Below are 12,284 nucleotides of genomic sequence, written 5' to 3' on the forward strand. Positions count from 1 at the left end.
ATAGATTAAAACATTTCCTGAAAATATTAAAAAGGAAAAGTCAAGAGGTTGAGAAAAGTAGGTATTAATTTTTAAATATTAATTCCAATTAGCATGTGGCTTTGTCAATAGGTGACCACATTTTTCTATTCAAATAGTTGTTGGTTATCCAAATAATTGCTCCTAATAAAGGCTTGATCCAAAATTTTAGAATTTAATACCCATGAGATTTCTAACTCAAAACCTATCCACAATAAGACAAAAACTTCTAAGAAATTAAGTCAGCCGTTTATATATTTAAATATATATAATGTATATATTTATATACCTTGAATATATATAAGTATATATAATAAGTATATATAAAAAATAAACATATCTATTTTATAAGAAAGGAAATTAATCACTATAGGACTCAGACACTAGGTTCAAATTTTAAGCAAACCAAGACAAATTCTTAACTGATCTCTGTCCCTTTGGCCCACAGGTGAAGAGCTGCTGATTACTTGGGCTGCTAGACTTAGAATCACAACCCTATTTGCCACTGTTCATGACAGAAGACAAATCAAAGTTGTTCTTTTCACACGTGGGTTTTATTTTTAGCCCTTGACACTGACCACAGACTCGCCTCTGGCTTCTAGACTTATTGTGAGCCCTTGGCTTCTGCTCCTCTGGATGTGATCTGGTGGATTTGCCTTTTGTTTCTCATCACCGGCATTCACTCACCTATCATTCATCTAGGGTCCTTAACAAGGTACCACACAAGGAGAAGAGGGCTTGAGGGGTCAGACTCACTACCTGCCTGCCTGGTTTTTCTGTACACAGGTGAGATATTCCTGCACGTCATCCGGGGACCCTAGAATGAGGGGGACTCGTTGGTGAATGGCCTCAGGCTTCACGTCCAGCACAGGCTGGGTGCCTGTGGTCGCCATGCCTCCTGCCTGCTCGATGATGTAGGCCACAGGATTGCACTCATACAAGAGCCGGAGCTGCGGAGGAACAGAGTCAGGTGGACAAGTGTTGCAAGTTGTCAAAATTCCCAAGCCACGCCCCTAAAGCTCCACGAGGAATTCCAATTACTCAACTGCTGTCTCATTAGTGCGAGTGCATTTGCGCATCTCAGCGGAGCTGGCTGCCCGAGCCCTACACTCTCCAGGAGGCTGAGTGCCTCCGCTGATGCTTACCACATATGCCTTTGGGGACACCTCTGGTCGAAGTCTACCTGTCTTGTGACCTTTATGCTTATGAAAGCTTGGCCTTCTCACTTGGGAGTATGAGATCTAGGTACTCATTTCTCTCTGGTTCCGCAGTGAGGTCAACTGATTCTGCGGGGCCCGGTTAGGAGCCTCTATATGCCAGGCCTTATGGCCAGTCAAGGGTCTAGCTTGGATGGGATCGGAAGGTCACCTCGGGAGTGCTGGCCAGTCTCTCAAGATAACCACAGTGTCCGGCATCGTGGGGAGGAACATCTCAAGTGTCGACTTGGCCGAACAGTTTGCTGGTTTTAAATGGCCTTTCCTTTTGGCCCCTTAGACTAAGTTAGTTAACTCTCTCGTTGCATGCTCTCCCACAGAATCCTGTGCTTCCCCTTTCATAACAGTCCAGACTCTGAAGTTTGTTTAACATCTGCCTTCCTCATTGGACGCCCTCCCTTGAGGGCAGGGGAGGGGTCTGCCAGGTTGGTCTTTGTGGCATCTCCATTCCTAGTACTGCCTGACATGTAGAGAGTGTCCAAACAAGGCTACCGTGTACATTGCACAGGGGCTCCCAGTGGAGGGCAGAAATGGGGGTGGGGGAAATCAGCCTGCACCTTTGTTTGCCAGGCCAGGTACATGTGTCCAGGGCCGAGCCTGCTCTGAGAAAGAAATGCCTTTCTAAAAGGCACTGTGAGAACTAGCGGGTGTCTGTCCTGTGTCCAGTTAGAATATGGTGAATTGATTTGAAATGGGCTGACTGAATGTCCTTTCTGGGTCTACTTCTGTCATTATGTTCTGACTCTCTCCCCATCCCCTGACCCACAGCGGACACACACACACATCACATTAGATTCAGGGTGACATTCTAGCTGCACGCTCTGACTCAGTATCATACTATCTTCTCCTTCCTTCCCCCATAGGTACAAAATCTGTAGTTAAAAAATTTTTCTCCTTTTCTGCAATGAGCTTTCAAAGTGGTTGATCTAGCTCTGTGCAGCCTTTTTCTTTCCATTCTTTTCTTGAAATGCGTTTGTTAAAACTACTTGGAGAAAATAGTTATATCTTGTGCTGATTTTTAAATTATTGTTATTTCAAAGAGAGGAACAAAATATCTCCAATCTGGGTTGGAGAGCCACGCATCCAGGAGAAAGTAAATTAAGACTGTAGAAGGCATTTGTTGCCATTTTGGGAAAACAGCATACCATGCTTTTGTTTGTATCATGTTGATTCAGATACAATAAATAAATAAGTAAACAAATAAGCACAGCATTCTTGCATAAAGCTTGTCTCCGAGGCAAGGTTTGTTCTGACCTTAAAATGCCATTGTTGTAGTAAACGCATCTTAAAACACAATGTCCGGATCTTCATGGTACCTTGACCTGCAGGCCATGCAATCTATTTTTTTTCCACGATTAAAATCTACACTGCTCTACAGAGACAAGCGCACATAGGAGGAGAACCCAACCACGCACCCACACACACAGATGTGGACACAGAGACCTTGAGAGCTAAAACATGGAGGTCAGAAACCAATGATACTTTCAATGTGGTGCTATGAATATAGATCTATATATGCAATTATACATGCTTATGGAAATGTTTTTATAATTATATGTGGATATTTTAAGACTCATTTTAAATCATCTTAATAATTAGTAATGATTAGTCTTAACGTTCTCCCCGTTGGAAATGCGTTCGTGACAAGAGCGGTTCTACTTAAGAATATCCACATTAAAAAAAAAAAAAAAAAAAAAAGTGGGGCTTCCCTGGTGGCGCAGTGGTTGAGAGTCCGCCTGCCGATGCAGGCGACACGGGTTCGTGACCCGGTCCGGGAAGATCCCACCTGCCGCGGAGCGGCTGGGCCCGTGAGCCATGGCCGCTGAGCCTGCGTGTCCGGAGCCTGTGCTCCGCAACAGGAGAGGCCACAACAGGGAGAGGCTCGCGTACCCCCCCAAAAAAAAAAAATAGGGGACTTCCCTGGTGGTGCAGTGGTTAAGACTCCACACTTCCACTGCAGGGGACGTGGGTTCAATCCTTGGTCGAGGAACTAAGATGCTGCATGCTGCGCGGCGCGGCCAAAAAAGAATTTCCACATCTTCTACTCTATCTCACTTAATACTCCGTAACACTTTGCTTTCCTCCAGCACCTTTTGTGCAGATTTATCTGTGACTCTTAGTTCAACCAGCTAATACAGGTGAGCTAAACACTCATGTGAAGAAAGATGTCTGACATACCAACCTGCATATTAAAATCTCCTCTCTGGTCTCATGTGCTGTGTTAGGTTCCTTACCGTGGCTTTGAATCTGGCATTCCAATAATTCAGGTCGCCCATGCTGAGAGACATATATACATGTGGCTACTTATTAGTGTGTCAGAGAATACGACAGGGCTTTGTCTGGATTTGTCTACCCACCTATGATTCTGTGACTGGCTAAAAATCAGGCACCTTGCCATGGCGGTGTCTATTCAAAACAGACGCATTGGGATCAGAAAGTTGCAGTGAGACCTTCCAGGAGCTACCTTTCCAGAAATATTGAATGAGTTCTGAGCAGAACTGCTTAGTCTGGACTTTGGGAACTCTCTATGGAATTTTTGGGTAGATCTCAGATCATCGTGAACCCCCTGAAAACATATGTAATGTGTATGTTTATGTGTAATTTTCTTCTGGGAAGTGGGTCCATAAGTTTCATTAAATTCTCAAAAGGGTCTATGATGCAAAATCAGTTGCTGATGAAGCTAAAAGATAGACACAGCATTGGGAAAGTGGGAGATGAACACAGCTGACTCACAGTGAATTGAGGGGCGTGAGGCCCGCGGAAGTGAAGGCCAGTGACAATCACCAATAACAACAACTTCAGCCACCTCCTTCTCCACACCTTCTACCACAGCCTCAGAATTCACTAATGGGATAGAGACTTCATTTCTCTTCCACCTGCCCACTCGCAGACAGACATGCCAAGGACAGGGCAGTAGCCAAAAAGCAGGCATGATGAGAAAGCGAATTCTGACTGGTTCCCTGAACGGGTTCAGCCAGCAGACAAAGGAGAGTTTACCTTGCCCTTCGGATTTTTCTGGTTCGCTGGGTACAGGAAGATCCCTCCATAGACCAGGGTGCGGTGCACGTCAGCCACCATGGAGCCCACATACCTGGCCCCATAGGGAGCACTGCCATCCTAGAAGGCAGAGAGGAAAGAGACAAGATGCAGTGAGCTTAGCAATTACTCAGCACCTGCGTCAGGTCACACATCCAGCTGGTGCGACCTCTGCATTCCAGGGCCTCCTTCTTCCACCCACTAGCTTAGGAATTGAAAATATTATATAACTGAGCATTCCATTCATCAGGAGCCCCCAAACCTCAACTAGTGATTGGACTCATTAAATGTTGGACTACTTAAAGTGAGAGACAATATGTGTCCTAAGACAGAAGCTAACAAGAAAAAAAAAATTTTTTTTAAAAAAGAAAAAGGAAGTACAGACAAACGCCAACTGTTTGGCTGTTCCTTGAATCTCCTCCTTGGCCCCCAGAGTTCAGAACACTTTTCAGCTTTCTGAAAACCAGATTCCCTTGAACCATGACAACTTTTGCACTTAGTGTAAGCAGTGTTTATTCACTGGCAAAATTATTTTAAGGAGCCTTAGAAAACATGCAAAGAAATACAACAACTTCCTTATAAACCTCAATTTCATTAGTCATGTAATGAAAAGAATATTTGTTCTGAAAAAAACAAAGTTCATCATTTCCCTCAAGTAGGGCATGTCAGGTAAGGCACGACTATCTGATGAAATGGTTTGGGCAGGTTTGCTTTTCCTCATTCAGCGACCCATCCGAGACTTCTGTGTCTAATCTAATAATTCTCTGACAGTGCAGGGAAACACCAAACTTCCTCAGGGCAGATATCCAGTGTTTTGGGTGGCATCAGCCCTAATAAAATGCATTGATTTCATAAGCATTTATATTCAGAAGCCCCTCCATCAGTCTGTGACGCCCTTGGGGAAAAGACTTCCTGCTTGATCTTGGCATTCCCTGAGCCCAGCCTGGTGTGAGGCAACAAGTACGTGCTGGGAAAATACCTACTGAATTTCATTTACGTGAGACTTCTTGAAAGCAATACTCAGGTTGTTACCTTAAAAATTACATGGGAGGTTTTGCCTCCTCCATTTTATTCACATAATGATACTAAGTATATAAAACACCTTCAGATGCCAATTAAGAGACTTCTCAGTAGGTAAGAGAACACAGGTCTGAATTAGACCAATGGCCATAAGGATGAAGAAAATGGACTAACTTGAGAGATATTTAGGAAATAGAGTTGATAACACCAAGTGAATGATTAGACATGGGCATAAGAAAGAGGTAATCCTCTCGACTCATTCCCCGAATGTTGCTGGGAATGAGCATGATGGTTGAGGCAGTATGGATCAAGAGAAGAAGAACCACGAAGGAGCAGAATTGGGGGTGTATGTTTAGTGGGGGGTGGGGGATAGGAGGGTCAGAGTTGGACATGTGGAGTTCTAGGTGTCTGAGGAGCAAGCAGAACTGAATTCCATCAGAAGAGACTGGATGAGTTCACCCTGGCAGGATACCAAGTGTGAGCTGAGAGGTTTGTTTGGAATAAAGTCCTGTACCAAGCTTGAAGGGCAGGCAGAAGTGTGGAAGCCAGTAAAAGAGGCTAAGAAGATGATTAGGAAGGTGGACGTAAAACCAGACACAAGGCCAAGGAAGGGGTAAACAGCCCTAAATGCCATGGAAAGGTCAGGTAACATAAGGTGGAAATATGACGCTGGATTTGGCAACACAGAAAAAAGAGGATTATAAAGGGCAGACAATGGAGCAAAGAGGGTTAAAGAGGGAATGACAGGAAAGAGAAACTTTAAAAAAAAAGGAAACATCCTTCCAACTTCTGGGTATTTGTCCTAAAAAACTAGGAAATAGAATCTCAAAGAGATTCTCCATACCCATGTTCACTGCAGCATTATTCACAATAGCCAAGAAGTGGAAGCAACCTGAGTGTCCATTGACAGATAGGTGGATAAGAAAATGTGGTATATACACACAGTGGAATATTATTCAGACTTGAAAAAGAAGGAAATCCTGTCACTTGTTACAACATGGATGAACCTTGAGGACATTATGCTAAGTGAAATGAGCCAGTCACAAAAAGACAAACACTACATGATTCCACTTACCTGAGGTATCTAAAGTAATCCAGCACATAGAAACACATAGGGGAATATGGTTACTAGGGATGGGGGAGGGGAGGAGGAAATGGGGAATTGTTGTTCAATGGATGTAGAATTCCAGCTTTACAAGATGAAAAAAAGCCCTAGAGATCTGTTGCGCACCAGAAGGCTTAGATTTTAATCCTGGCTCTACCAGTTAAATAAGGTCATCTTTACTCAAGTTACTGAATAAGGAAGAACAAATCTGACTCCATATTGGATCTGTTTATTTTACTTTAACCTTTGTATTCTATTGCTTTTGCTACAAAGTAAGAATGCTGCCTCTAGGCTGAAATATACAGGACAGCCCATTCTCAAGGCTCTGACCTTCAAAGGTCACTTTTCCATTCATATAGAGATAAAAAGTTGCAGAACAGAGAATAACATTTGTCTTGTTGTAGATTTACAGGAACATCCTGACTTGACCTATGTTGACAGCTGCAAGAACAAAGATTCTGACACCAAGAAGTCTGCAACAACCAGTCACACCCTCTTCCCTTTTAGTGTAAAAGAAGCCTGAATTCTAACTCAGGTAAGGTGGTTCTTTGGGACACTAGTCCACCATCTTCTTGGTCTGCTGGCTTTCCCAATAAAGTCGCTGTTTTTTGCCCCAGTAACTCATCTCTCTATTGGCCTCTATTGCCATGCAGCAAGCAAGAAGAGCTTGAACTCGGTCACATTACTTGACTGTTCAGGGCCTCAATTTCCCCATATGTAAAATGGGGACTGTGGTATTAACACTTATCTTGTAGTCTGTTGGAGAATTGAATGAGTTAGTACACAACAAGCACTAGGAACAGTGTCTGACACAGTATACACTAGCTACTATTATCATGACTCATAGAAGAGTGCAGTCAGGGATAGGAGAAGCTGCTACTGTCAGGAGACAAACAGCAAAGGAGGACTGCTCCTTCCACAATGGCAGAGGGTAAGGAAAAGTGCCTGGACCACTTCCCATCTCCCAGGGGTGCGGTGTGTGGGAGAATGGCAGCCGGAACACAAAGATCCTGCAGGGAAGCAATGGCCTCAGGAAGAATGAGGTGTGGGAGGAGCACTGCCTGCTCACACTCGAGAGGGGCTTCCCGAGGGCAAAAGTACAGGAGAGGGGGCTTCCCTGGTGGCACAGTGGTTGAGAGTCCGCCTGCCATTGCAGGGGACACGGGTTCGTGCCCCGGTCCGGGAAGATCCCACATGCCGCGGAGCAGCTGGGCCCGTGAGCCGTGGCCGCTGAGCCCGCGTGTCCGGAGCCTGTGCTCCGCAACGGGAGAGGCCACAACAGTGAGAGGCCCGCGTATCGAAAAAAAAAAAAAAAAAAAATTGTTTTTTTTTCATACGAGTTTGGTTTTTCAGTGGTAAAATATGTATCTTCCTTTATGGGTTCTAGAAGAGGCGCATTTTAGTTTAGAATGGGAACAACCGTGAAATCATCTCCAAGACTGGGAACTTGTAAATAATTTTGACTTTATCAACCTCACAATTCATATCCTGTTACTTCTGCCCTTAAGATGTCTAACAGGTTTGTGCATGACAGCAAAGGAGAGGTACAGGAGACTGCACTTCTAAGAATTTTGCTTAAAGAACAAACAGAACAGAGAAAGAAGAAAACTCTCTAAAGCTTCCGTTTGAGGCAGCAGAGGCAGGTCCCAGCACCCTGTTAACTAACTGCTCTGCACCCTCTGGAATCCTGAGCTTTTTCGCCCTGGAGCTCGTGAAGGGCTTCCCGGGATAGCCAGGCTGGCACATCACACCACTGCTTTCCCAGCCACTTCCAGTGTAGGTCAGACTTCACATTCTTGATCTGAAAATGCTCTGACTCCTTCCCACACCTGTCTTAAAAGCGCTCTTTGTACGGCAGACATACATACTGGATTGTTTGGGCTATATTTTTTGTTTGTTTGTTTGTTTTTTTGTTTTGTTCTTTTTTTGCGGTACGCGGGCCTCTCACCGTTGTGGCCTCTCCCGTTGCGGAGCCCAGGCTCCGGACGCGCAGGCTCAGCGGCCATGGCTCACGGGCCCAGCCGCTCCACGGCATGTGGGATCTTCCCAGACCGGGGCACGAACCCATGTCCCCTGCATCGGCAGGCGGACTCTCAACCACTGTGCCACCAGGGAAGCCCGGTTTGGGCTATATTAATAGCCACATGAAGTCCAGGACTCGGTGATCACACTGAGAGCCAAAGACCTTCCTAAAACTTGGAGTAAACAGCAGGCCTTGATATTAGAGCATAGGAATGGTACTTTTAAATGTAATTATTCCACCTAAATACAATTAAGTGACCAGAATCAGCACAGGTGGTAGCTGAGCAAAACATGACAGGGGAGATGCTCTGACCTGAAACTCTGGATTTTGAAATATTGGCCTCTCCCTTCTTCATAGACAATTTCTCCTGGAAAAACTCACCTGGAGAGTATTATCTATACTACGTAAGTTTTAGCTATGAAAGACTTTGATTGCTTATGAAGAAAGTCAGAGTTTGCCATTCTCATACGGTCCGGAGCCATAAACAGGGGCATCAACCTCTTTCAGCCAGGCCCCGACAGCCATCCCCAAAACAGGAACCCACTGAGACAGCATTCCCCCTGCTTCTGCCTTAGCTTTCTTCACTCACCTCGGGAAATTTCTTTTTCTGCACATATTCTGTAGTGGCGGCGTCAAAGTACTTGGCATAGCCCTCATTGAGGCTGTAAATCTTTCCTTTGTTTTTAATCTTGACGTCTTTTTCCACCAGGACAAATTCACCAAGAGCCTAGAAAGGTGAAAAGAAACACCAGGAAGAAGAGAGATACCAGGAAACAGAAGCCAACAGCACACACCAACAACCAGAGAACAGTAGAAGATGTGGGTCTGCTAAAAGAACCCTGGGGTTTGCCGGGTCCTCTGCAGCCTGCCCAGTGACGTTTTGATGAGTTGTATAAAGAACAGTGACAATACGGAACCTGCACAGGCAGCTCAAGCAGTGATATAACAAGAAATAAAATAATTCAAAGGAAAAAGAGGGAAAATTTCCTTTGTAACTTTCACCGTAGCTAGGTTACTCATTTGTAAAGAACCTAGCTGTATTTATCCCCCAAGTTCTCACCCCCGGTTAATTCCTAATGTTTTCAGGAAGATTTGGGCCATCAACAATGAGAGGAAAGAGTTACTCAAATGGGATTTGTCATGAAAGTGGGGGATGCAGTTAGACCACTAATTTGTGGTCCAGTTATTTTTCTTTAACTTATTTATCCTGTATTTCCTATAATGTTTTTGCCATCCTCTTCCACATTCAGTTCAGCTTTTTTTTGGGGGGGGGGCAGGCACATGGTGAGGCACGTGGGATCTTAGTTCCCCAACCAGGGATCGAACCTGTGCTCCCTGCATCGGAAGCGTGGAGTCTTAACCACTGGACCGCCAGGGAAGCGCCCAGTTATTTTGTTTATCTTAACGACTCAATGTTGGAAACCATTCAAAGTTCCTTGTATCCCAACTACTCTTATATGGGTAAAGAGAAATCCCTTCAGTCAGAAACTGTATTCGCTCAGCATGAGGAACAGTTGATAAATGGTTTTTTTTTTTTTTTTTTTTTTTTTGCAGAACGCGGGCCTCTCACTGCTGCGGCCTCTCCCGTTGCAGAGCACAGGCTCCAGACACGCAGGCTCAGCGGCCATGGCTCACGGGCCCAGCCGCTCCGCGGCATGTGGGATCTTCCCAGACCGGGGCACGAACCCGTGTCCCCTGCATCGGCAGGCAGACTGTCAACCACTGCGCCACCAGGGAAGCCCGATAAATGTTTTTTAAATCCTCAGAATTAGAGCGTTGACATTCTCATCCCTAGGAATGTACTTAGCTAGCTGCAGATTCACTTTGAAAGGCTGGATGTCTCTCTAAGTCACTAGGAAGAAAATCAGACCCTGGAAATCTAATCAGTTTTGATTAAACTTTGAAGACTGAGAAAATAAAAATCCCCCATGACGACAGCTCGCAGCTAGAAGGCTCCGAATGAACGTCTACAACACTCCCACAAAGAGACAAGGCCACACTGACCGTGTCTGAAATAAGACAACGATGAGGATACTCAAATGCAAAAACAACTCAACACGCCTCTCTTCTGACACATGTGAGGTATGAGTGCTTCTTTACCACTGAATCTCTACCGTCACTTTAAACTTCCCACCTCCTACATACAAACTGAGATACACCATCAATCATCGTACCCGCATCTAGACAACACCCAATCCAGAACTGACCCTCTCTTTCCCAAATACTCCTTAGAAGCATCAAGCAAAACCCCAAGGGCTATAATAAGCCCAAGCCAGCCCCCTCTTAGCACAGTGCCTCATGGTTCCTCCAGAGTGCCTTCTCCCCTGCTAGTAAACCAGCTTCTTATGTTGCGGGGAAGTACTTGATGGTCTCTGGATCATGAGCTTTAATCACTTACTCTGGACATTGGTTGCTTTGGAGCAGCTCAGCATGGAGTTCCACGTCCTAAAAGTACCCGAACTTCCTTTGAATAATTAACTTTTCTCATTGGAGGCCAGTCTAAGGAGACTCTAAGCTGGGCCTCCTCTAGCCCAAGGTCAGGCAACGGACTGAGCTTAACAAATTACATACCCCTTCCTGGCATTTGAAACCTGAGGAGAGACACAGCATCAGGGGTGGTGTCCAGACCAGACAGGCTGTCCTGTGGGACCGTTCCTGTGAATCCCGCTTCCCAGACCTGCCCATCTCTAGCCTGGGGCCTGAGCTTTCCCATTAATACAGTAAGTCCTTTACTTAGTTTAGCCAGGATCCTTTTCTTTTTGTTTATCAGCAAAGATCAAAGACAGATACTGTTGTCTAAATAATGTCTTCTCTTACTTATCCACCCCAGGGGCTGTGGGTGTAGACACTCAGGCCCCTGGAGAGTTGTTCCCTATTGTGGGATGGAGGAACTGGCTGTAGAGCCTTACTCTAACCTGGAAAATAAATGCCTTTTTCTGACTGTGTGATCACTGGCACCCACTGAATATTGAAAAGGCCTCCCACAGGGCTTCCCTGGTGGCGCAGTGGTTGAGAGTCCGCCTGCCGATGCAGGGGACACGGGTTCGTGCCCCGGTCCGGGAAGATCCCACATGCCGCGGAGCGGCTGGGCCCGTGAGCCATGGCCGCGGAGCCTGCGCGTCCGGAGCCTGTGCTCCACAACAGGAGAGGCCACAACAGTGAGAGGCCCACGTACCGCAAAAAAAAAAAAACAAAAAGGGCCTCCCACAGCTTTGAGAAGAGGGTACCTGATTATCAGGCACCATATCCTTGTCACCCAGAAATGATATCTGCTATTTGTAAACAAATGCCTTGTCATTGTGGCTTATACCACAGTTGAGAGTTTGGTTAACGTGAGGCGGTCTCTCCGTGCCTGAACAAAATGTGTGCTCTGACGAAATCAAATTACCAGCCCTGCAAACTCACAGATCAGGCAGGCTCTTAGTTGCCCCACCAAGGAACTCTGGCCTGTGAGGCCCTGCCTGAGTAACCTGCTGGCCACCCTCTATGGTTTTCTACCTGTGACAATTGCCATAAGCTGCTTCAACTTGAAGTCAACCTTTCAAACTGGTCCTCAGCTTCATACACTGCGTCCTTGCTCAAGTGTCCTTTGTAGTAGGGCGATGTGATGCAAAGGGTTTTCAGGCTAATAAAGAGAGCTCAGCAGAGAGCATGCTATGGTTCGTCTCTTCTTTCTGATGTGTAATCAAGCTGTCTGGCCTACCTGTATCCAGACTGGGCCCCCCTATCGTGACCGAAGGTGGAAAGCATGAGCTGTGTCTCTAGAATCCTTCAGCTGGCCCCCTGAGCCAAAGGCACCTCCCTACTACCCGTAGAACCACTTCAGAATGTTCTTGGAGATATTTTGCTTGTAATCGAGAGAGTTTAT

At 45.6% G+C, this 12,284-nt stretch overlaps 1 protein-coding gene across 1 annotated transcript in view; it reads right to left on the bottom strand.

Annotated features, from left to right (window-relative positions):
* Positions 1–773: 773 nt before the first annotated feature.
* The window catches only part of FBP2 (fructose-bisphosphatase 2), a 35,618-nt gene continuing 24,107 nt past the window's right edge, over positions 774–12,284 (bottom strand). Inside the window, exons 5-7 of the mRNA XM_030832873.2 lie at positions 9,006–9,143; positions 4,230–4,349; positions 774–968 (exon numbers count right to left, since the gene is read on the bottom strand). Coding sequence (XP_030688733.1) covers positions 774–968; positions 4,230–4,349; positions 9,006–9,143 — 453 coding nt within the window. The remainder of the gene's footprint in view (positions 969–4,229; positions 4,350–9,005; positions 9,144–12,284) is intronic.

Source organism: Globicephala melas, chromosome 6 (assembly GCF_963455315.2).
Source record: "Globicephala melas chromosome 6, mGloMel1.2, whole genome shotgun sequence".
Lineage (NCBI taxonomy): Eukaryota > Metazoa > Chordata > Mammalia > Artiodactyla > Delphinidae > Globicephala > Globicephala melas.